The sequence below is a fragment of the Podarcis filfolensis genome (assembly GCF_964270895.1).
Source record: "Podarcis filfolensis genome assembly, chromosome: 5".
Lineage (NCBI taxonomy): Eukaryota > Metazoa > Chordata > Lepidosauria > Squamata > Lacertidae > Podarcis > Podarcis filfolensis.
This window is the reverse complement of record NC_139608.1, coordinates 62,054,488-62,079,026: the sequence shown is the minus strand read 5'-3', so window position 1 is coordinate 62,079,026 and position 24,539 is coordinate 62,054,488. Positions and strand designations below refer to the sequence as shown.

Sequence of the window (24,539 nt, the reverse complement as noted above, 5' to 3'; positions counted from 1 at the left end):
AAAGATTTCTGGCTGATTGTGTTCAAAAATCCTGCATAGAAATGAATAAATGCTTATTCATGTAAACTATTTTAATCTATTCCATATTTATAATCACATGATAGGGCAGAAAATAATCGTATTTCTTATTTCCAAAATGCTTATCCTGCCTTTCAATGGCTAATTTGCATTCTCAGGGCTTCTGAGAAACGCAAACACAAAAAAACCATCCTCATCCAGGAAAGATACACAAATAGTTGTATCAGGAGCAAAAACAACAATAGACAATTTACTGGGAAGATAATCAAAATTGAATCTTAAATTGAAGGCAGGGTGGACTGATTTAAATCAAATCTTTCATCTTGAAATTCATCTATTTTCTGAAGCAGCATGCATACCAATTGGGTGCTATAACAATTAAACACATTTTTCTGCAAATAAATACATTTCCAATGAACCTCAGACTTCTGCTTGTGGTATAAGGCCTTTACTTCTTCAGCTCAAACTACAGCATAGAAAATAGGTCTGCATTCCTACTTACTGTTCTGAACCACTTTGGTGCCTGCCACCAGGCTCAGAATAATGGAGGCAAACCAACAAGATCTGATGGGGCACCCCTGCACAAGCATTATTTACCATTGTTATAAACCGTTTGGCACAGGATTTCCAGAGTTTATTCAAATAAAGATTTAAAGTAAGCAGCACCAGCTGATGCGGCTTTTAGGAATTTTATAAATTCATGAATAAGGACACAAGGAACTTATTTACTACCACCCTGCCCTCAATAGCAGGAGTCAGCAAACTTTTTCAGCAGGGGGCCGGTCCACTGTCCCTCAGACCTTGTGAGGGGCTGGACTATATTTTGAAAAAAAAAAAATGAACGAATTCCTATGCCCCACAAATAACCCAGAGAAGCATTTTAAATAAAAGGCGATTGGGCTGGATCCGGCCCCTGGGCCTTAGTTTGCCTATCCGTGCTCAATAGCTTCAGACTTGGCAATCAACAAATTATCTTGGGAAAATCCCCTAACAAAAATTAACGTATACTCTTTCTATGGTGTATTCTACCTTATATACCCAATCTTAGCTATTATTATCGTTACTACCTTTATTTCACTACAGCTCTGTCCACTATTTTTTTTGTGTGTGTGTGTCTTTTGTATTTACGTCTAACAAACGGTATTCCCTGTTTACTTTCAACTTTCCATTATTTAAGCAACACTCTCCCCCCCAAAAGAAATGATGAGACAGTGCTAAGATGTTGGAACTACACGGCAATAGAAAAACATTTATCCAAGCTTTAAAAAAATGCCTACAGGAAATAAGTTGAACAATTCAATCTTTCTTTTCACTATTACAGACGAAGTGGAATTTATACACATAGACACACACACACATCAAAAAGCAAAACAGAAATAAAGTCACAAATGCAGAAACTACTAAACATCCTCACTGAAATTTGAAGAGTCTTTCGAAACAAAAATACAGTGGTACCTCGCAAGACGAATGCCTCGTAAGACGAAAAACTCGCAAGACAAAAGAGTTTTTCGTTTTTTGAGTTGCTTCGCAAGACGAATTTCCCTATGGGCTTGCTTCGCAAGACGAAAACGTCTTGCAAGTTTGTTTCCTTTTTCTTAAAACCGTTAATACCCAGGGAATCCGTGCTTCGCAAGATGAAAAATTCGCAAGACGAAAAAACTCGCAGAACGAATTAATTTCGTCTTGCGAGGTACCACTGTAATATCAGGCTGGTATATCAACTCTTTTACCTAGAAGACACATACATGGCATATTTCATAGCTTGCTCAAGTTACAATGTATGATGGCTACCTCTGAACTGTTAATGAGTGCAAAACAGATAAAGTTGTGACATGCCTTGGGGCAACCTGACACCCCAAGAGGTCTAAAGTTCATTTGGATGACAGGAAAAAATGACTTTACAATCTTGCAAAATAACACCCTTGAATTAGTTATTAAAGGCTATACTTTGAAGTATTAAAACATGTTTAATAATAGGTTATATGCTTGAAATATAATATATATCATTAAGACTATCAAATTCATTTTGATGCAGCAATGGATCAATGTCACATACATTTTTTAAACAAGAAGTTTCATCCAATTTATTGCTCAACAGCTATATTTTAAACAATGGATGGCCTACAAAAAGAATCACATGATATCCTTTATATTCTTAAGCCTTTAGCAAGTTATGAATAATGAATAGTAAATCCCTTGTTTTCTGTCATCAGCTTTATCTTGCTATTGACAGTAGCTACAGCAGAAAGAGCTAAATAAAACCATTGACACAAGGATCTCAGTTCTTGCCAGATTTTCCATTTTCTTGTATTGAATAAAACATTACCCTGGTCTTAGTACAGAATCAGGTCGCTACTCAGACTGCAACCTAAAATAGAAACAGCTAGCTAGGTCAAACAAAACATAGTTTCTGAAAACTCAACATTACCCTATAAAACCAAATGAATTAGCAATAGTATACTTTCCCCAACTCTTTTCTACTTTAAGCATTTCAGAACAGACTTATTATTTCAGTCTTGAAAATAAATATCTCTTTATTCTAGCTACTACTAGCATTCAGCTTCACTGGAGATCCACAAGTTCTAACATCATGAAAGAGGATCTTTGCATCCTGGATTTCAAGTTTCCCAAAAATGACACTGCTGTTAATTTTGAGCAGCACAGCTAGCTTAGCATCCTATTCTCACAGTGGCCATCCTGCTGGCTACAGGATGTTCCCTCTTTTAAAGTCAAATATGATCGTGTTGGACTTCCTTGGCAATTGTCCACTTACATATATGTCAAAGTTGCTCAATTACTACAGCACTTTCTTCTTCTGGATGCTTCCTTGATTTCATTCTCCATCTCAATATCATCTTCACATTTTGATCAGTGGCAAAATAGTAAGCCCACTTTTGGGGCCAGGTATCATCAGCCACAGCAGCTGTGTGGAGCATTCTGCCCCTTTGGGGATTTCTAACCTGGGGACTCTAGTGATGCCACCTCCATGATGTCCTTCCTGTAGAGTTTATATCCAGAAATAACCATGTCTCACTGGTTTCTCTCCGTTCCACCTGATTTCCATTATGCCCACTATATCAATGCTGTCCTCTAAGACCAATCTTGGTCTTAGTTTGCCCATCTTGGCTCAGAGGTGTCTAGTAGCATTAGCACATAAACACACAAATATAGCCGCTCTCTCTCCAAGTATCTTTTGGCATGTGTGTTTTATGCTACAACATTTAGCAAGTCAGAAATGTCAGCCATGTGCCCCCTGCCCTCTTAATGCTTAGTTCTACACCTCCCCTATTTAAATCATATTTTTCTTCATCTAGTGGGGAAGGGAACACTTCTTCTGAACCAGACCCTGTTTTGTTCCTGTCAGCTTCCCCCCCCACAATCAGTATAAAAGCCGCTCTGCCACCTTTTGATTTTAAATGCCAACCATCAGGTTCAGTGCCAGTTCAAGTAGAATGTATTCAAGTATGTGAGGGAAGAGCCTGTTTTTCAATATAGGTGTGGCTCCATTTGCTCTGTGCCAGACAGCTGGCTATTACTTTGTGTCTTAAGTTCAATTGATAGGGATTTTGAAAAGTAAAATTTCAAGCGCCCCTAGATTACACCACTTTCCAGCTGTTGTGCACATAACAACTAATTTCAATATTTATGACCCTGTAAGTGAGGCTCTGTGGACAAAACATCAAGAAGATAGATACTCATACATCCCTTTTCTTAATTTCTGTATTAATCTACTGCAAAGTTTATCTTAAAAGCAATCTGGGGATTTAGAGCAGTGTGAGCAACTAAATTTTACATGGATCGTGCAGGAAGAAGAGATTCATTTAACTAGTCCTGCCAGGGGAAGCCCACACAAGGACATCTGCTAGCACAATATGGCTTCCCCCCATCTCCTCCCCCTGGTATGGAGGAACTCCTGGAACAGCACATTAGGCGGGAAGGAAAGGGCAAATTATACCATCAAGCAAACAGAATTGCTTGCTCTAATAGAGTGTTCTGCTTAGCACAATGTTGAATTCTTCCCCGAGCCTTTTCAGAAGACACATAACCATAATTGTACAATATTAACCATTCTGTTGCACACAGAATGTACAGCAAAAAAATGCTCAATCTTTTTTATACAGAATGAGTGGCATCCTACATTTCTTCTAGCATAAGGAATTTTAGCTGAGCAGTGGAACTTTCCTGCCCTCGTCTCTGCCCCATGGACCCCAGAAACGTGCTCCAAATGGTTGAGGAAATCTCCAGAACAGATTTAGAGGGTACACAGGGGAAAAGGGGAGAAGTTCTGTTGTATAGTTAAAAGTCCTTCTACTAGAAGAACTATTTTGCTGGATACATCATTTGCTTTTGAAAATTAATGTTGTTCTAAACTCTCAATGTTTTCTATTTTCTGTGAGATTACAGTACTGACCTATTTGCCTGACTTCTGCAGTTTTACACACCAAACGTCATTTTAATTAGATACAGAACTGGTCAGTAAAGGGGAAGAACAAGAGGCATCTTAGGAAACCAAGGTAGGGTTATTACTGGACAAATTTCACAAGATCTGTATGAAGATATTCTTCATTAGATTGAACTATAGTAATGAATGTTTGCCTTTCGTGGAATTACAAAAGGTCTTACGTAAACAAAAGGTAGGTGTGTATAGGATTGCACTGTTAAGTACTTAATCTTGACACTATTTAAAGACTCTACAATGTTTCCTTATCATATTGCACCACTAGACTAGAATTTTATGCCTTGTCACTGCTACTTACACAACTTCACTAATCAGCCACTCTTCATCTGTGTGCACCAACCATCATGTTCACTCATCTTGTGAGTGGAAAGAGGAAGTAGAAAGTGCCTTTTTTGCTCTTAAATAATTCTGCCACTGGGAAGCAGACCTTCCTCTTTGTGAACGTGTAGACAAATAATTCAAATACTACTGGTTGAAATACCTTATTTGTTTTGCTGATTGTGTAAATGGCTTAGGGCATTTGTTTTCTCCTTCCGTGGGTGGCAATTAATTCTAGCAACTGCAGAACTGCTACTCCCAATAATTAAATTTTCTGTTTCCACATATAGAAACTACTTCTAGTAACTGCAGTTGTGCCTAAAAATCCCTTTCTTTATTGAGCACATGGATTGTTGTTTAAATTAGCATACAGAGAACAAAAAAATGCCTCCAAATTAATTTTTAAAACGAGAACTACTTTTTCTGGAAAAAGAACATTAAAATCAACATAAGAGCATATAAGATAAAGTTAAAGTATTTATGCCTTGTACTTTAAAAGATTTATTAAGATATATATTTATAACAAAAAACATTTATCTCCAATTTCATTTACTATCCTACAATAATATGAGAAGAATTAACATGTCCTTATGACATCAATTGCCCCTGCAGCAAATAGCACACCACCACTGAATTTTAATGTGAGTGATCATTGCCCCCTTTTTTTCCATTGTATAATAATTTTCAAATACACAACTTCTGCCAACACTTACAGATTAATGTCTATTTAGAAGCAATTCTCCTAAAAGTCCACCAAGCTTACTCCCAGGGAAGTGCTTTAAAATTTAAGCTAATCAATACTTATTCTCTATTGAATGGCAAATCTTGTTTTCTTTTAATGAAAAAACGCTGTCACTCCCATTTTGGAGAGAAAAATGCTATTGTGCCTCTATACGTGCAGGTATCCATGGTACATTACAAACATGATGGAAGGGCTACTGAATGTCTGCACTTCCACTAGGAAACAGACAGAGGCAAACATCTGAACCAGGCCAAAAGTCACCAGGGGGAGAGAAGTAACCTAAGGCAGGTTTCCCCAACCTGGTGTCCTCCAGAAGTTTAGAGGTCTACAATTTGAGCATGGCCAACAGTGAGGAGTGATACTGGTTGTAGTATAACACTTTGTATAGGGCAGGGGGAAGAACCAGGCTGGGGATCTTCTCAGTTTTTCTCTATGTCACAGGAGACTATTTCCACATTAGAGAAGTCAATAAAAGATGAAGAAGGGCTGCAGAAGAGACAGATGTTAGAATTTGCTGGCAAAGCACAACTCCTGAACTTTGGTTCAGTCATCATCCACTGCATTCAGTGGGGCATTCTACATCTGTGTATAGAACTGTGACCTAAGTAGCCTTGGACAAGCCACTCTCTCTCAGCAGCAGCAGTGATCCATCTGAACTATGGAGATACAACTTTTGTCCACAGGCAGCTTTCCAGGTCATGTGGCCAGCATGACTAAACCGCTGCTGGTGCATGGAGAACCATGAGGAATGCCAGAGCGCACAGAAACGCCTTTTACCTTCCCGCCAAAGCAGTACCTATTTATCTACTTGCACTGGTATGCTTTCAAACTGCTAGGTTGGCAGAAGCTGGGACAGAACAATGGGAGCTGACCCCATTGCAGATTCAAATCGCTGACCTTCTGATCGGCAAACCCAAGAGGCTCAAAGGTTTAGACCACAGCGCCACCCGCATCCCTTATCAGGTTACATATACCAGGTAAATTAGGGTAGTTTGCTGCATGTAATGTAAGTTGCCTTACTAACTCCCAACATTCATTTAAAAAAGGCATTCCTACCACAAAGATAGGCAAGGCAACAACTTTCCAAAAGAGAGTGATTCCCCTGTGTTGGAACCCAATACTAAGAATTTGTCAAGAATGTACAACTTGCTGTTGAAATGGAATACACAGGATGAGACGGTTAAATCAGCTATGATTAAATGGGCACAAGACATTGGTCATGACATAATGTTTGCTGACTGGGAACAGTTATGGACCACCGGTATAAAGTTTACGGCATGTAATGCCTTAAGAGAGAATATTATGAAAATGATTTATAGGTGGTACATGACCCCAGTCAAGCTTGCAAAAATCTATCATTTGCCCAATAATAAATGCTGGAAATGTAATGAAACTGAAGGTACTTTCTACCACCTTTGGTGGACGTGCCCAAGGATCAAGGTCTTCTGGGAAATGATCTATAATGAAATTAAGAAGGTACTTAAGTGTACCTTTCATAAGAAACCAGAGGCCTTTCTCCTGGGCATGGTAGGCCAATTGGTGTCAACGAAAGATAGGACGTTCTTTATGTATGCAACAACAGCAGCAAGAGTTCTTTTAGCAAAGTATCGGAAGACACAAGAACTACCCACGCTGGAAGAGTGGCAGACGAAGGTGATAGACTATATGGGACTGGCCGAGATGACTGGCAGAATCCGCGACCAAGGAAAAGAGACGGTGGAAGAAGATGGGAAGAAATTTAAAGTTTATCTTAAGAACTGTTGTAAAATTAATGAGTGCTAAAATGTCATGGGTAATGTAAAACAGAATTGCAGTGACAAATAATTGGGTAAGAGAAAAAGGATTAAAGAAAGTGAATTATAAGTAATTGAAATTAGGGGTTGCTGGAAAAATTTAAAACAGGGATGAAGAAAAGGGAGGTATGGGGAAGTCGTTGAAATAAGGTTTAAGAAAAAGAGGTTATGAAATTATACGTGTTTATATGTTTGTTTGTTTATGTATTGTCAGTTGTATTGTGTTTTAATATATGTTGGAAAATTAATAAAAATCTATATAAAAAAAAAGAGAGTGATTCCCCTGTATTCACTAAGAAAGACTCATTTCTAAATATGATAAATGAAGATCAACTACATTGCAGTGCTTTTCCCCCCAGGGGGTACTCAAGGGTACACAGTACCAGCACCTCTTTTGTTGTTGTTAAGAAGTGAGGCACTTACTGTAACAACTTCATGGTGAGTACCAGCACCTATTTTTCTAGAAAAAAAGGACTGGTACATTGGCATTTGCCTCTCCAAAATTTCATTTAGCATTCTCTTTGTTTAGTTAAGTCAATGCTAATTAAAACTTCAGGAGTTTTGCACAACAGCTAACATGAACTAAAAGCAAGCAGGCAAACCAATGCATTTCTTCAGTCTTACAAATTCTATTTTGCTATACTATATACAATTTAGCCTAAATAGTATGAACTTAAAAGTCTTCTTTAAAAACCAGTGAAACCATTTCCATCAAGGTGGTACAATAAAGAATTGTCCTTATGCTGTATCTCTCATTTTGTGGATACAAACCAACAGCAATATCCCAAGCAATTGGTATTGTACACTATACAACTTCTGCCAATAGCTCATGACAGTGTTTCCTCTTGATTTGTTAATACACTTCAAACAATGTGACCAAAAAAATCCACTTATCTATTAAGTTGGCATCTGTCTTGTCTCCAGAGCCAATGGAATGTGTCTCCAGGGGTGCAGTCAAACCACTGGAGAATCACAGTGCCTGTTATGGCTGCAGAAACCAGTAACTTGTAACTGCAGACTTCTGCACTGCTTTTGCTGTGCTAGCAGCACCTAAGTGACCTCTCTGGGGCAAAAGCCTGGGCAGTGTGTGTTGAGGTCCTGGGCTGCCCAGATAACAAGACCCCCCTCTTGGCCTCACTGATGTGGTCCAAAGGAAAACAGAGCAATACATTTGGCATCAGCCTGGATGCAGGAGTTGCTGGAAGGATGCGTACAATATGCCATCTAACTGTCTTAGGGACTCCACTCTGGATTTGTGTAGGGTTGGCTCCTTGGCCTTTTCATCTTTCAAAGACGTCCCACAAGGCAGCGGGTACAGATTTTTCCTCAGGCTTTACTCCCAAAGCCTTTCTTATGGATGAGTATAGCTGCAAGGCAATGGAGGTTTCGATCAGGTTTTCCTTAATGGCCTACCTTACCAGGTTGATGAGCCATCTGCCCCTCACCTCCCACTACAGCATGTGCAGAAACCACCTTCTTGACTGTTGGATCCACTATTTGTCTTATCCACTCAATCCACTAACACCTGTCTTGACGTGCAGGGGAAGTCCTTAACACACTGAGGGTTTGAGACCCATTGGCTACCCTCAGCTGTTTTAGCCAGCCAGCTGAAGCCATTTCCTGAGGTGTGGCCACTGCTGCATGCTGACAGCTTCTAAGAGCCACAGGTGAGAGCTGACTGAGTGCAGGATGGGAACCAAAGGTGGACAAACCACCCCAGACAGCATGATGTGTCCCCCACCAGAGGTACTACCCCTCCTCCAACAGCCCATATCAACACCCAGTATCAATCCCTTATATCCAGTAACTACAATACAGGCAACACATGATTTGTGTGGGAGTTGCATTCTGGGTCATCACATGCGACGGCGGAGCATGCATATGCCTGCTTCGTTCCTGTCCCCTTTCCAGCCACTTCCAGGTTGCTGCAATGCCCTATCATGGTCGTGCATCAGTTGGACACACATAAATTCATTGTTACCTATATTATTGGAATGCAATTAAATGAGACTGTGGTTCCTCAATTGACTAATGTAACCATTTTGCCTTACTCAAGTCAATAGGGCTGTTCTCAAAGATACGGGAATTTACCTTCTGTTACTAAGTGAAAAAAAGCACAGGCTAAGTCTGGGTTATTTCCATTATCATGCCACCTACCACAACAGAAAAGCAATATACTTTATATAGAATTACTAACAGGACCCGTCTCTTACATGTTATTACTGTAGATAAAAGGTAAGCCAACAAAAACTGTGGAACTACAGTGATCACTGTAGCAGTACACAATATGGAATGAAAAGATAGTACAGCAACCCATAGTCATATAGCTGGATCTCAACTCTACAAGAATCCTTTGAAAAGTTGTCCCAACCCTCCACATACTAGGTTTCTAACTTAATCTTTATTCTCTGCTTCTCCCCTGCAACCACGAAGCCAGAACAGTAGCACTCCTGTCCTTCTGGGCCACAGAATTCAAACTCTTTTGGAATGAAGGCCTGGGGACTCTGAAGTAGTCAGTGCTGAAGGATAGTGACAAAGACATAGAAAAGGTTACTCGGACATGCAATGGTAGTATGAGCACAAGGTTGCTCCATGTGGTGGAAACATCCATGATCACAACTCATTGTTTTATATGCAAGATCTGTAAGCTACTAAAATAGGGGTTATGGGTGTCGACACAGATGTTTTTAACAGCACTGTAGGGGCTACTAATTTTACGATTACTGCAAGGTGAACTTAGCAACAGTTTCTACTGGAAGACATGTGACAGCAAACGGTGTGTGTGTGTGATTTGGGCCGAAGGCCTCATTAACCCTCAGAATGCTCCTGGTGGGGACACAGCAGCAACTCTCCAATCCCCTGTGTCCCCCCAAAAAAGACACAAACAGCCCTGCGTTTCTTTTTGAGCCCTCGTTTCCACATCCGCTCAGGCCTAGGGCAAGCAGCTCCCCTCAAATCCCCCCGTGACTTTCTGCACGCATATAGGCCGTCGCGACCCAGGATGGTGCGGTGCCTCCACGCGTGCTTTCCCTTCGACCCGGTTCCTGCTCCAAAATCATCCCCTCAAGGCGCACCTGGAAACGGGCCCGCCTGACCTCCCGCAGCTCCCCTTCTTTCCCCGTACCTGTCCATGGTCTGCGGTATCAGCAAGCCCGTCTGCTCCGACATCCTCTCCGGGTGCGGGGAGCCCGGGGGCTCGGCTACGACAGGCGCCAGGAGCCGGTCGAGGGAAGCAAGGCCCAGAGCCTGCCGCCAAGGAGGAGGAGGAGGAAGAAGCGGCAGGAGGCTCTCCTTCCGAGCGGCGACGGGCCTCTTTGACTAGATGGCGACCTAGGCCGGTAAGGGGGGGGGGGCAAGGAGAGCAAGAAGCACAACAGAGCCGCAGCCTCGGAGTGGGCGAGGGGGCGGGGAGGAGCGAGGGCAACTGCGCACGCGCCGGGCCCTCTTACCTCACAGAGGAACCGCCGCTGCGCCTGGTTCCCTTCTCGCCCACTCCGAGCTGAGATACCGCAGAGCGCGCCCAAGGCACCATGGGAGATGTAGTTCCCGCTCTTCGCCGGCCCTGAGGGGGGGATTTAAATTCCCCTTTCCCTCCCCCTCCCAACCCCCTCGCCCCTGCCGCCTTCTTCTCCTTCTTCTAACGGCGCGCTCGCTCGCGACAGTTGCTCGTTGCCCTGCTCCTCCTCGCCCGCCGCCGCCGCGTGAGAGCGCGGGCCGGCCGGGGTTGGGGTTTTGCCTTCGGCTGGGGGAGCGGCGAGATGGCTACGCTCGCTGAGGGAAAGGTCAGCACACACCTCGACGCTGTCAGTTCTTGCTGCTTGCTCCCCACCCTCCCTCCCTTCCTTGCGGAGGAGGAAACAGAGAGAGATGGGCGAGTGTTTCCACAACTCTCATTTCCCCCGCTCCCTGTGCGGAGACGGTGGTGGGGTGAGGTGAGGTGGGGTGGGGAGAGGTATTTTTCGGTTACATCATCACATTGAAGCTCCTTCGGCCCCCTTTGCCTTGCCTTCCCCACTGGTACAGGTGCGCCTCCTTTGTCCCAGGGCATTCAGCGGGGGGGGGGGCAACTCTCTCCCATCTCCCCCCTTCGTCACAGACGTCCTTTTGGGGCAAAGGGGTGGCTGGGCTGTGACTCCTTGACTGACTGTGCTGGCTTAAAGAACTTCATGTACAGTATACTTGTTTGTTACCCTGATCTACTTAGTCTTTGCTCCAGGAGGCTTTTCCCTCTGTGCAAATGGTCCTTCCAGCTCCCTGGTTAGGCTGAGAGGGGGGTGACTGACCCATGGTCACCAAGTGAGTTTCCCAGCTGAGGGGTTTCAACCCAACTCTTCACTGTACTAGCCAGAACCACTATAGAGAATGTCTACTTTTCTTGCCAAAAGATGACACAATTGCCGCCGCCACCATCACCACCCTGCCACAAAAAAGGTCACCTGCCTCAACAAAAGGAAAGATGCAAATACGCTTTGAGTATGTGTTGCGAGTTGGTTAATAATATGCTTTTCATGAGTTTTGTGGCTTCTCACAATCTTTTTTTATTGGGGAGGCTGTGGCTGTAATTGAAACCAACATTTTATTATGGCTGTGTTTCTCAACCTCAATTTCAGAGTCAACAGAAGTACCATTCAGGAGACTTTTCTCCTGGGAAGAGGGTGCTGGAGCTTGGAGGCATTTTTGTAAAAGATGATTGTTTGTGTACCAGTATTCATGTTGAGTAAAGGGGACAAACACCCAGGCTGTAAATCTATGTGAAAATGTTACAAATTTGAAGTACGGTGTAACTAAGTAACCTAACCTACTTTCTATAATGTTCTGTAAAGTAGCCAAAAGAATGCTGCCACTTTTTGACCTTTTATCTTTTTCAATATTTTGATTAAACATGCAGACTAGCATATAGACAATGATAACCAAGTACATAGATATGATATAGAAATAAGTAACAACATGCTTCTTTTAGGGGGATTTAGTGAAATGGGAGTACATGCATCACTGTGGCTGGTCAAGTTAGTTAAGACTGCAACAGCTGAACCAGCTGAAGCTGGTGAAAACATTCCTGGCACCTAATGTCACTTGTGTCTCCAAACAGCACTGAGACTTTGTAACTAGCTCTTCAAGAAGAGTGTGACCCCATCCAGAGTCAAATCTAAACATTCTAATCACTAGATTTTCCAAACCATGATATTTAAGAAAAACCTGGAGCCAGTGTGGTGTAGCGGTTAAGAGCGGTAGACTCCTAATCTGGGGAACCGGGTTCGCGTCTCCGCTCCTCCACATGCAGCTGCTGGGTGACCTTGGGCTAGTCACACTTCTTTGAAGTCACTCAGCCCCACTCACCTCACAGAGTGTTTGTTGTGGGGGAGGAAGGGAAAGGAGAATGTTAGCCGCTTTGAGACTCCTTAAAGGGAGTGAAAGGCGGGATATCAAATCCAAACTCTTCTTCTTCTTCTTTTTTTACTTTGTTAGCCCTCATCCATTCCAGTCCTGTAATCAGACTGGAACCTGCTGAGGTGTTTCCACACTGGAATTAGAAGGTGAAAAAGTGGTAGAGCTATCCACATATTGATAATATTGCTGCTCAAACAACTGGATCACAATTTCAGACTCAACAAAACACTTCTATGCAAAAATTGTCTTTTTGCATCAAAATTGGCGCACTCTACAAATGTGAAAACTTAAAATTAGTCAGTTCCTAATAGCTCCTGTTGCTCTGTCCCTGCTCCTGCCATCCTAGCAGTTCAAAAGCATGTCAAAGTGCAAGTAGATAAATAGGTACTGCTCCGGCGGGAAGGTAAACGGCGTTTCCGTGTGCTGCTCTGGTTCGCCAGAAGCGGCTTAGTCATGTTGGCCACATGACCCGGAAGCTGTACGCCGGCTCCCTTGGCCAATAAAGCGAGATGAGCGCTGCAACCCCTGAGTCGTCCGTGACTGGACCTAACGGTCAGGGGTCCCTTTACCTTTAATGTTTCTGTTTGGTTAATTTTATGAAAGAATTAAACTCCAGTACTTCTCCCTGATAATTTATCTCCTATCAATTTTAATTTCTATATAATAATTGATACTGGTTTTGCAATTGTTAAACATGGCAGAACTACAAAGTGGGATGCAATAATTTGTATAACAATTTTAGCTATTAGGGTTTGTAACAATTCTTAGTTATTTCTGTCTGCAGATTGGAGTTGCTTTGGGAGTCATGCTAGTGGTATACTATAGAATGCTAGAAGTGTAACCTTCTGATACATTGTTTTGTTCTATTTAAAGCTGCTTGTTAGCTTGTTAATTTGTTTTCCTATTAACTGATAGTTTTGTATATTTTGAATATTAGCATTTAGCTTGCAGCATTGAGAATGAGTTGTTGTTGTTGTTGGCGGCGGCACCTGTCTGTCTTGAGAGACAATAGAGTGTGCTTCTCGGGGTGAAATCAAACTGCTGCATAAGCAGCACCAAAGTGACCTCCTCGTGGCACAAGCCTGGGCTGCTGAGATGACAAGACCCCTCTCTCAGCCTTGTTGATGTGGTCCAAAGGAAAGTAGAGTAATACATTTGGCACAAGCTTAGCTGCATGAGTTGTTGTAAGGAGGCGTAGAAAGCACCATCTTAGGGACTGCACTCCAGGTTTGTGTAGGGTTAACTCCTTGGCCTTTTCATCTTCCAAAGATGTCCCACAAGGCAGTGGGTACAGATTTTTCCTCAGAGTTTACTCCCAAACTACCCGCAACGGAGCATGATGCGTCCCCCAATAGAGGTACCATCCCTCCCCTAATCCCCTCACACCCCAGACGTTGTCCTCTTATACCAGGTTCAGACCATTTATATTTTCCCTTCCCCATCCTTTTTTATGCAGATACCAGGGATTGATCCTGGAACCTTCTGAATACAGATTCAATCCCAGTGGTATCTCCAGAGAGTGCTGGGTATGTTCTGAGCCTGGAACCCTGGAGAGCTGCTGCCAGTCAGTGTTGAAAATAAAAACCTTTTGCCATAGTGATCAAGCAACAAAAAAGCTAGCCAGGGTGGATCCTGTCTGTTATTCCCTTGTCCTTTTTGTCCACTGTTCCAGGACTTGGAAGATAATTATGAAAAGACATAGTGGACCTCCTTTAACCTGAAAAAGAGAAGGCATGCAAACAAGAGTTATTTCATTGCTGCTGACTTTCTTGGATGTTCTGTTCAGTGCAAAAATGGTGCTGTGGTTGGGGCAATTAATGCTTTCTTGTCTTAGGGTCTTGGCTTAAGCTTGCCTTGGAGACAACCCCATCTTGGGGCGGGGATGGAGACAAAGGCTGATTTCTGTTCACTTCTGCATAGTGGAGGCTGACCCATTAGGGCAATTGGGGCACTACCTTACCAACCCAAGTCTGCCCTTACTCAACCCCTATATAGCCATCTTCTTACTTACAACCAGTCAAGGGTGCCTCAGTCTGCCATTCACTTTGGTTCCTCCTACTGTTGGTCTTCTTGCATTCCACCCTACCAGTCACGTTGGGCACCAGCCACCACTGCTCCTGCAGGCAGGGGAGAGGGGTGGATTAAAGGACCTAGGGGAGGAGTGGGCAGAAGCAGCTGCTACTATGTTTCTTGTTTGATCCCTACACATAAAAATAAACACCTGTTTTTCAGGTTACAGTCTGGCTCCCTATTATTATTTTAGTTCCAAAATAATATAATACAGAATGGTTTACAAATGAAGCAAGACTGACGTGGTTAGGCATGCCCTCTCCAGGAAAGGGGACATGTGGTATAGTAACCAAACTTGGTAAAAGGCATTTCTAGTCAACTGGCATGATCTGATAATTCAGAAGCAGCATGAAGGAATACCCTCTCGCTGTGATTCTGAATTTTCAGAAAGAGTGCAGCTGCATCCATGACAGGTTGTATTTGTAATCCTAGATCCTACAAACAGTTATTTCATCTTATCTGAATTAAGTTTGTTCATTGGCATCCAGCTTCTCACAGTTTCCAGGCACTAATTCAGGCTTTCCACTGCCTTCCTCAGATCAGAGGCAGATGGAAGATGATAGTTCATATGGGAGAAAGGCACGATTGTACTTTCTGGAATTGACATCTGAATAAACAATTGGTGGCTGAAATCTAACATAGCCAAATCCAAACTTGTTTAAAAGCCCTGTTTCTTATTAACAGTACAATATACATAATGCTACTTAAGCATAGTAATCTTTGGTATATGTCTTTCCAAGGTACTACTGTGAAGTAAAATGCTCATTGGTTGGTAATTGGGAAAACATGCAATTCTGTACATTTAACTTGACTTATTAAAGTCACGCCATTCTATTATTATTCATAACACAGGAAGAGAGATAATTAAAGTGATTTATGATGATGCTGTACTTTGGTTAATCAGACTAACCTGACAACCTTTGGGACTGTGGGGTTGGGAAGTAGGTATCTAAAGCACAGTAAAGGAATTGTGATGCATGTGATGTGTTGAAAAACAAGGATTTCCATTTCTGCCACTTTTGTTGCAGGAATATATGTTACCCAAATTTATCCCTGCCCAAAAGCTATATGTGAATCCAAGGCATTTGACTAGGATATGCTGTTTTTGTGTTGTGCCTTTTAAAATTGAAAAATACCCAATAATTAGCTAGTATTACAGTTGCTTACTATGGATCACTATTACTCTGTTGGATCTTAATTTAGATGCGGCTCAAATCTCTCTCTAAAAAAATTAAAAATAACATCTTGACCCATATCTAAATTAAAATCAGAGTGACCCGTGCCTAATAAAATGCTTGGCTCCAAAGGTACCTGTTAAACCAGTTTTGCCTCCTGATGAGTGATCGAGAGGCTTTCAGCCATGAGAGAGCTGCAAGCTCTTTCAGTTTTACAAACGTGCCTCGGTGCTTTGAGCACTCTTCTCCCAGCTTGCCTCTGTTGAAGGAAAGACTTCAATCCCCACAATTCCGCGGTTGCACATGCGTCTTCTGCTTACAGTTGTCAAAGTGCTCTTGCCAGAGCAATTTCTATTTGTCATATACCAAACCCGAAAGAAGGAAATAGACACACTGTCCCTTCCTTTTATTGATCTTTAAATACAGAATACTCAAAAGGTAACTGTTATCGGCGGCTAAGCGGGTTACTGCATGCAAACGAAGTATTATGGGAGTATTTGATTTTCATGTACAGTAGTTTAGACGGGCACAAATACACGGGGGGAAAGGGGGTGGAGGAAACAGGAGGCGCCGCATACCAGCCCAGTGCTAGGTATTTAGCTGCCTATTTTTTCCCGAGTAATACCCAATTTGCCTCTCTTCAGTTTGCCCGCGTGCACGTAATGGTTAGGTATTGACCTTGACAGAGGGGTAGATCTGTAGTGAAATCTTATGTATAAGAAGCGATGGGGGAAATAATGCTAGCTAGTGTCTCAATATGAAGTTGATAAAAAATACCTTAAAATTGTTGTAGCACAGCTTATCTGCTATATTGGAAGCAATAGTTTTACTGTTACTATTGGCTATTGTTTAAATGATTTCCTAAACTGGCCGTTAAAACACAGGAGAAGAGCAATATATCTGATTGTCCCTTTTTGTATGAAATGTATTGTATTAATTTTTCTTCCTTTACTGTTGTAGTGACTTTGATCGGAGCGCAGCTAATGGAAAACTACACAAAGCCTTTTATATTATGGCTTGCTGCAGTGCTGCTTTAAAGGTTTCCCTGCACCCCCTACAGCAGCAGCAAAGCTGCGTGCTACAGATGCGCTAGTTTGCTCCTTTTCGGATTAGGAATTTAGCTTAATACTCTCTTTATGCACTCCCTGCAAGGCATTATTTTTAGATTGTGTGCACAGATCAGCAATAAAATAAAATAAAAATACTGCTTGAATATATTTCTTCTATGCCCATTAAAAATGTTGCTGTTTTCACTTGATTACCTGTTATGAAGAGGGATTTTAAATTCAGGAATGTTTTGAATTTAGTGGATATGAGAGAGGAAGTTACTACCTTCATATTTCTTCACACCTTTCTCAAAGCAACCCCTGTTTAAGTATTGGTTATTTTGCTGATGCAGTTAAATAGCGTTGAGAGATACATTCGATTTTGAAGGTTGTAACATTATTTGAGAAAAGTATATTGTTAAAAGAAGCCTGTTTAATTTATGAATTTGTTCAGCGTCTTTTCCAGACGGCCGTCTTTTGTTTGGCCTATTTAACTATTTGCTGTTCCTCTGATAGCGTTCTCATAGGTGCAGAGGTAGGGAATGCTCTTTAGTAACAATAGATAGAAGACAAAATGGTCATTATTACTGTCTGGTGATTTATATTGGCAATATGAATTAATTAGTGTTTATGCCTGTGCGTGGAAAAATCTGCAGCAGGAGGATGCCTACAAGGAAGTGTTAACGCGTCTGAATACTTTCCCCAGTTTATGCGGGATTGAAGGCTTCAGTATTTTTTGCTCAAAGCAATTTAGTTCTTGGATTATTAAATGCCATATTTAACATGGGAGACAAAAGGACTATTAAAACAAACAAAACTGTATCCCCTAGTTACGTGTAAGATGCCTCCCACCCCTTCAGTAGCTTAAAAAAAAATACTGTTTGGCTTAGTTCTTTTCGTTTATTCAGGGCTTTAAAATCGTGGATCCTGAACTGTTTTTAATTATTTGGTTGAACCGGTTTGTTGATTAAGCGAAATGGGTATGCGGCTCCTTTAAAAAGTCTATTCATAGGAAAGGGGGTGGGGGAGAGTAAAGGCTGCTGTCTTTTTAACCTTGCTGAAGGACGCAGCAGTATTTATTGACGTATGCAAATAACAAGGAAGGAGGAGGGTGCACGGAAAAACAGGAACCAGAATCAGTTTCTCATTGCAAGGCGAGAGCTCTGAGTTCCGGTGTATGAGAAAGAGACGTGGCGAAATTGCTGTATATCTCTGCCCTATAAGCATACCTTTCCTTTACACTGAAGGGAACCAAGACATCAAAAAGGGTGAAACATCTTCAAATGTATTTTTAGAAGCGACGTGGAGCGATTACACTGATTCAAACTGTTACTCCTAAAGGGGTGGGGGTAGGGATTACGTATTAGTCGTGCCTTGCAACTTGCGGCAGCGTTACGCTCGCAGTGGTATTCTTGCAAGCAGCAGAGGCGAAGGCTAAAGCAGCCATATGAATGTTAACAGTCTGTCTTCTGGATTTTTTTCCTTCTTCCTCTCGTTTCAGCTGCGCAAACCATGCAGGATGATTTACTGATGGACAAAAGCAAAGCCCAGCCCCAGCAGCAGCGGCAGCAGCAGCAAGATCCAAACGCAGCAGAAGCCCCTTCTACGCCCATCACGTCAGAGACACCCAAACAGGAGGACAGCAGCCCAGTGACTAGCATCGGCTCAGCAGCTCCTGCCCAAAATAGCAAGGAAAAGATGCAGATGGAGTCCCCCATCTTGCCAGGCTTAAGTTTCCACCAGCCTCAGCAGGAACCTACAGCCGGCACCTCCTTGTCTCCCTCCTTCGGAAGCACCTGGTCTACTGGGACCACAAATGCAGTGGATGATAGCTTTTTTCAAGGGATTACCCCTGTCAATGGGACAATGCTTTTCCAGAATTTCCCTCACCATGTAAATCCAGTTTTTGGTGGCACTTTCTCCCCCCAGATTGGCCTAGCTCAGACTCAGCACCACCAACAGCAGCAGCAGCAAGCCCAGCAGCAGCAAAGGAGATCGCCAGTCAGCCCCAATCAGGCATCTTTTGCCCAGAGAAATGCTGCTTATAGCCATCAGCCCATCATGACCAGCAAACCTTCCTCCTCCTCAGCTTCCACCTCTTCTCCTTCCAGCTGGAATAACCACCAAAATGCCGCCTGGAGTACACCTTCCAATCCTTGGGGCGGGCTGCAAGCTGGCAGGGACCCTCGAAGGGCAGTAGGTGTGGGTGTTGGTGTAGGAGTGGGAGTTGGAGTGCCATCCCCACTTAATCCCATTTCGCCTCTTAAGAAGCCCTTCTCTAGCAATGTCATTGCCCCACCAAAGTTTCCACGGGCTGCTCCCCTAACCCCAAAATCCTGGATGGAAGACAACGCCTTCAGGACTGACAATGGTAACAATCTGTTGCCTTTTCAGGTAATGTCTTTTATTTGAGTAAAGGGGAAGTGATATTTCAGTATTTGTCTCATAATATTTCTATTTTACATCAAACACCGCTTTTGTCATTCTAGCACATGCCTGATTTCCTTAGCTATTTTCACTGAAATAATTCAAGCTATATAGTAGCTGAGGGCACTCACATATGTTAAAAATCTCAAGTAAAAATTATAGTCCGGTTGCGATTCAATATTCTTTGTTTCCCTTTAATTTTGACTTTAAGGATCAGAAATATTTGCTTCTTGGTGCTCCTTTTCTTCCCACCCTTCTTCCTAGGATGTATCATGTTCCAGTATTTTAATTGGTACAGTATTATTTATTTTTTTTAAATCTGAAATATAGGAACATTAATGGATCCATTAATGTAGTTGGCTTCAAATTTGAAATTAAATGGCTGACTAAAACTGAGAACAGTTTAGGAATCTCGTTAATTACCTTCTGCATATTAAAGGGCCAAACCCTTTCTGCTTTAAAGGGCTTTACTTTATTAGTCCTGAGAAATGAGGTTCAGCAGGATTGGGTTTGCAAAATCAGGCAGATGAATGCAAATAAAATGCTGAAATTGCTGAAGTGTAATCATGATAATGTGTTTAGGGTGTGGGTTTGAAGGAGTTTTGGATGTGTGTTGACTTGAGTATCATTTGCTTTCAATAAGGAAATTTCTAATGGCAACATGCAAGATTAAGAAATACAGGGAACGTATTTGTGTGAATGAATTTCTTAAACTTCAGTTTTATGCCTTATCAGAGGAAAGATACAATAGGACATGACCTTCACAACCATATTGCAATGGAGCCTATTTACTAGCTACATAAGCCCTGAAATATTTAAAGCAGCAGTGTCCTTCATTGGTTTTGTTATCTAAGATGTCAGGGCGGATCAATTGCAACAACTGAAACTGGGGAAAATAGAAGCTCTGAAATTTTAATGTAGAATGGAACTTGTCTTGGTGTTAAATGCCGCCTCAACTGAATAATTGGCACATGCACTTTACCTTGTATCCTGTATCAGATTATGAAGATAGAAGCTTTTTTGTTTTATGTTGGTTGCCCCAAGTTGTTGCCTCTAAATGCATAAATTGGACTCTTAAAGGGCAGTGAAATCACTTTGTTTTCTGGTTTCAAAGGAACACTCTTTTAAAGTTACATTTTCCAATTCAGGCAATAAATTACAATAAACAGTTACTGTTGGGATTGATTTTAAAATCCAGTATATTCAGTAGTGCAGAATAAAATCTTTTAAGAATACCTGCTTACCTAGAGCTTTGAGGAAGCAGCGCTTTGCTGCATGGCAGTGGCGAGGTTCTGGGCCATCTTTCCTGCATGGCCATTGGGGGATGCCAGAGCCTCCCCTTCTGGCTGCATGGTTTGGCACGAAGAGTCCTTTCCAATGGGCCAATCAGAGAGTGCTAGGTTGTGTCAGCAGCCTATCTTTAACCTGCTGATATCCTATAAATTGTGGCTGTACCTGGGGCCCCAGTTCTTCTGGGGGTTTCCCACCTTCTCACCCTGTGTATGTGTGGACATGCTCAAATGTGATCAGGCAAGCCAGTGTGAAGACCTTGCTATGGAACACTTAGTTACTGTTCTCAGAGCCATGAATTAATTTTTCTTGTAGACAAATTGGCCGGTCCACCTCATAGCAAGTGTCACAACTTTTTGCAGATGGCACTGGGTTGAATCTTTAGCCTATTGTGTACCCCCTAAAAGGGTATGGGATGGGGTGTTTCTTTCCAGGAGCCTACACGCGGGGCCAATAGGCCATAGCACCTTTCTGAGTGGTGGCCCTGGTGGGTCGTCCAACTTGATATATGTCAAGGGGTGACTCTCATCCCAGGGATGACCCATCCCATTGATCAACCAGTAGGCAGGTTGATTAATTCTGGATTCACACCCAATGCCTTTGCCTATGTCTATTTACATCTGTAATCAATAAAAAGTTGGGGTCTATTTCAACCCAATACCATCCTGTATATATTTTTTACCGTTTGTTTGGCCCCATACTGTGCTGCACACCTCCTGCTCTTGAGCATGCAATGCTGCTTGCCTCCTTCCATTCAAATAAGAGGACTGGTTTCAGAATTCATTGTGTGGCTTAATTCTGTTAAAGGGAGAGTTGCTTAGTTCCTACTGGTTCTTCTGTGTGAAAGGAGCTGCAGGCTTCTTGCCAGTTGATATCTTAAAAATCAAAGAGGTGGACAGACAGACTTCTCTTGAGACATTTATGTCTGCTAATTGTAGTCTATTATTGCATTCCATGAAGGAAGTGTAAAGTATAATTAGATGCTTCTGTGGTGCCTAATGACAAATATGGTAACCTATATATTGCTATATAGGTTACTACATTGACTTTCTGAAATATAGGTGTTAGACTGACATGCATGACAAGTCACTTTTCCATTAAAACAGTGAAGACAAGCTAACATATAGCATTTTCCTCCTAAATAATGAGTGACATCCAGTTGTGGCTGCCATGGAATGGACTTCCACTGGTGCAACAGTATTTCCCCTTCCTTTCTTCTTACTTGTTACTCCCCCCGCCCCCCATTCTCCAGGAGTCCTCCAGATCAGATTTGGGGAGAAAGTAGATAAGAAGGAAGTCCATCCATTAGATGTTGCCCAATGTTTGCAGTACTCACATTCTAAACATTGACATATCTTGTGTTTATGTCAAGAGTAAAAGAAAATAAAACTAATTTATAAAGCACATTTGATTTTGACTCAAAATAGATACATTGTACAGGCAATATTAATTTAACGTATTGGTTCTAAAATATGATCAAAACCTTCCTTTTCTTTAAATATCCTATTAAAGTAAAAGCCAACATAAGAATTTATTATTTTTTTTGTAAAAAGAAATGTGATTTTTCAACCAAGAAATGGCTTACGTTGATGAGGGATGGATTTATGACATGAGAATATTCTCTGAGGGGGGAGCCTAGTACTCATTCCATGGTTCATTTAGTAGGTATGTTAATAGTACGGACTTAACTTGTTTCATAGTTTGTGCTTCTGGAAGTTGGAGGCGGTGTGGCTTAATTTCCAACAGAATTCTTAGCATTGTCATAAAATGACAGTTCCAGATTTATTGGGGAGTATGCATTGATAGTTCCACTGCGTTCAGACTGGGCTATTATAAGTCAGACTTGTTTGGGGTTGCTTTTGAAAATGGTTCAGAAATTTCAACTTTACGAAACACAGCTGCCCAGTTGCTTGACAGGATCAGGCATTTGGAACACATAACACCTGTACTGTACTATATAATACTGCCTGCCAATTCATTTCAAGGCCTGTGCTGGGTTTTATTTTGAAATACTGCTGCTTTGTTTTTGCAATTCTAATTAAATAGCTTTCATCATTATGGTTGTTTTGAGCCATATTTGTATCAAGTTATTGTAAGCCATGTTGTGAAGGCTTTTTTTAAAGAGCAGCATATAAACTAACTCAGAATAAAGCTAATTTAAGTTTATAGTATGACTATGCCATCCATACACCTGGGAGCTTTACTAAATACTAAGAACACCAAATGGCACGATTATTATTTTAAACATATGTTGCCAAGTATTTTCCCATAAAAAACAATTGGGCAAATTTGTCACGCCTTTTGCTATTTGGTGTTGTTTGAAATGTTTTCATTTTGTAGCTTTAACTTGGCATGTTTACTTTAAATGATGTTGCGACTAGATAAGGTGGCAGTTCTAAATTTACATATACATTGCAAAAACTCTTTAGCTGCCTAAATTTAAATATTACATTTAACTTACCCTGTATGAACTATGAAAACATAAAGATGCTTGTTAATACCTAGGTGAGGGTGATGATCTTAAAGGAAGACTTTGTTTTTCGTCACCATCAATACATGCTTTGCAAATGGTCTCAAGAAGAATTTAAAGAATGTGGGGTGATGTACTGAAAAATTGTGGTTATTCGACTTCCGGGTTGGCGCCATCGCCGAATGGCGGACTCCCTCCGAGCTCCGGAGGGAGCCGGCTCGGCAGGGGCTGGGTTTTACCGCACCGGCGATGCGGGGACCCTTAGAAACCACGGCCACGGGGGCCGTGGACTTGGAGACTCGGCTAGCACCGCTAGCGCCCTCCCGACTCGTGAAGGAGCCTTTTTAAAGGCTACGGATCGGGTGCCGGGGAGAAGCGTGGTGCTTTGAGTCCTCTGCCATCCCTGCCGAGCGAAGCCGCATGCCATCCGGCGGAGAGCGCTGACTTCTTCCATTGAGAATTTGGACTTTTAACAACAACCCGTGAGTAAATTGGAAATCGGGTTTAAAAGAAGAAAAATTTTTTGGATTTGAGACGAGCGGGGGGGATCTAAAAAGGAAGTCAGTCCCCCTCCCTATTGTAGACATTTTAAAACAAGGATTGGGAAGCCAAGGCCCAAAAAGAACGGTATCTTTGCTAAAATCAAGAATTCCATGATGGGAAAGTACAAGAATTGTGCTGGAGGAAGAATTGAAGGAGAAGGAAAATGCACCCCCCTCCCTGGGAACCGGGGCGATTGAGGAGTGAGCCTGGTGAAAAGAGCCGGTGATTTTGACAGCTGTCAAAGTAGCTGTCAAAGTCGGAATTTTAAAGAGGATTTTATTACAAGGACCTTGCTGGTCAAATTTGTTACAACTTGATATAATTTGTTAAGACTTGAATACAAAATGGCGAAAATACGGAGAACAATCGGATTTTTGGAAACAAAGTTACAACAACCCCCCTAGAGGAGCTTCGGGACATTACAAAGATGGGCGTAAGCCGGGAAAAATACAACACTTCGGAATTTCACAGAACTGGTTATCTCCTGGGAAAGCTGCAAAACTGAAACTGAATCTCGTCTACAGGGTGTTTAGACTAAAAGGAGACAACAGAATACTTTACTGAAGAAGGAAGGGACTGAACGCAAGTTTTTGTTCCTGAATAACAACAACCCATGTAGAGTTACTAAACTTCTGAATAAGAAAGTTTTAGCAGCGGAACAAGAGGAAGCTGGACTATAACCTTGAAAGAACAATGGGGGGAATTTTATAATTTGACATTTTTAAAGATTTAGGAATTAATTTTTAAAAAGTAATCCTAAAAATGGGAAATAATTCTGCAAGGAGTTGGGGGAAAAATGG

General features: G+C 42.0%; 2 protein-coding genes across 20 annotated transcripts in view; one reads left to right on the top strand and one right to left on the bottom strand.

The window, feature by feature from the left end:
• Nucleotides 1-10,910, bottom strand: part of MARCHF5 (membrane associated ring-CH-type finger 5) — a 33,806-nt gene extending 22,896 nt beyond the window's left edge. For 2 of the 4 annotated variants that reach the window (XR_014548742.1, XM_083616181.1), the window contains exon 1: nucleotides 10,780-10,910. Coding sequence is in view for 3 of the 4 variants with exons in the window: in XM_083616181.1 (XP_083472307.1) it covers nucleotides 10,780-10,862 (83 nt within the window). In the remaining variant the exon portion in view is untranslated. Of the gene's footprint in view, nucleotides 1-10,454; nucleotides 10,589-10,779 lie in introns of those variants that run through there. The other 2 variants (XM_083616182.1, XM_083616183.1) reach the window with 1 other exon arrangement.
• A 66-nt stretch (nucleotides 10,911-10,976) lies between these two features.
• The window catches only part of CPEB3 (cytoplasmic polyadenylation element binding protein 3), a 73,936-nt gene continuing 60,373 nt past the window's right edge, over nucleotides 10,977-24,539 (top strand). For 5 of the 16 annotated variants that reach the window (XM_083616164.1, XM_083616161.1, XM_083616172.1 and 2 more), the window contains exons 1-2: nucleotides 10,977-11,112; nucleotides 18,511-19,403. Coding sequence is in view for 12 of the 16 variants with exons in the window: in XM_083616161.1 (XP_083472287.1) it covers nucleotides 18,522-19,403 (882 nt within the window). In the remaining 4 variants the exon portion in view is untranslated. Of the gene's footprint in view, nucleotides 11,113-16,267; nucleotides 16,402-18,114; nucleotides 18,278-18,510; nucleotides 19,404-24,539 lie in introns of those variants that run through there. The other 11 variants (XM_083616173.1, XM_083616162.1, XM_083616160.1 and 8 more) reach the window with 7 other exon arrangements.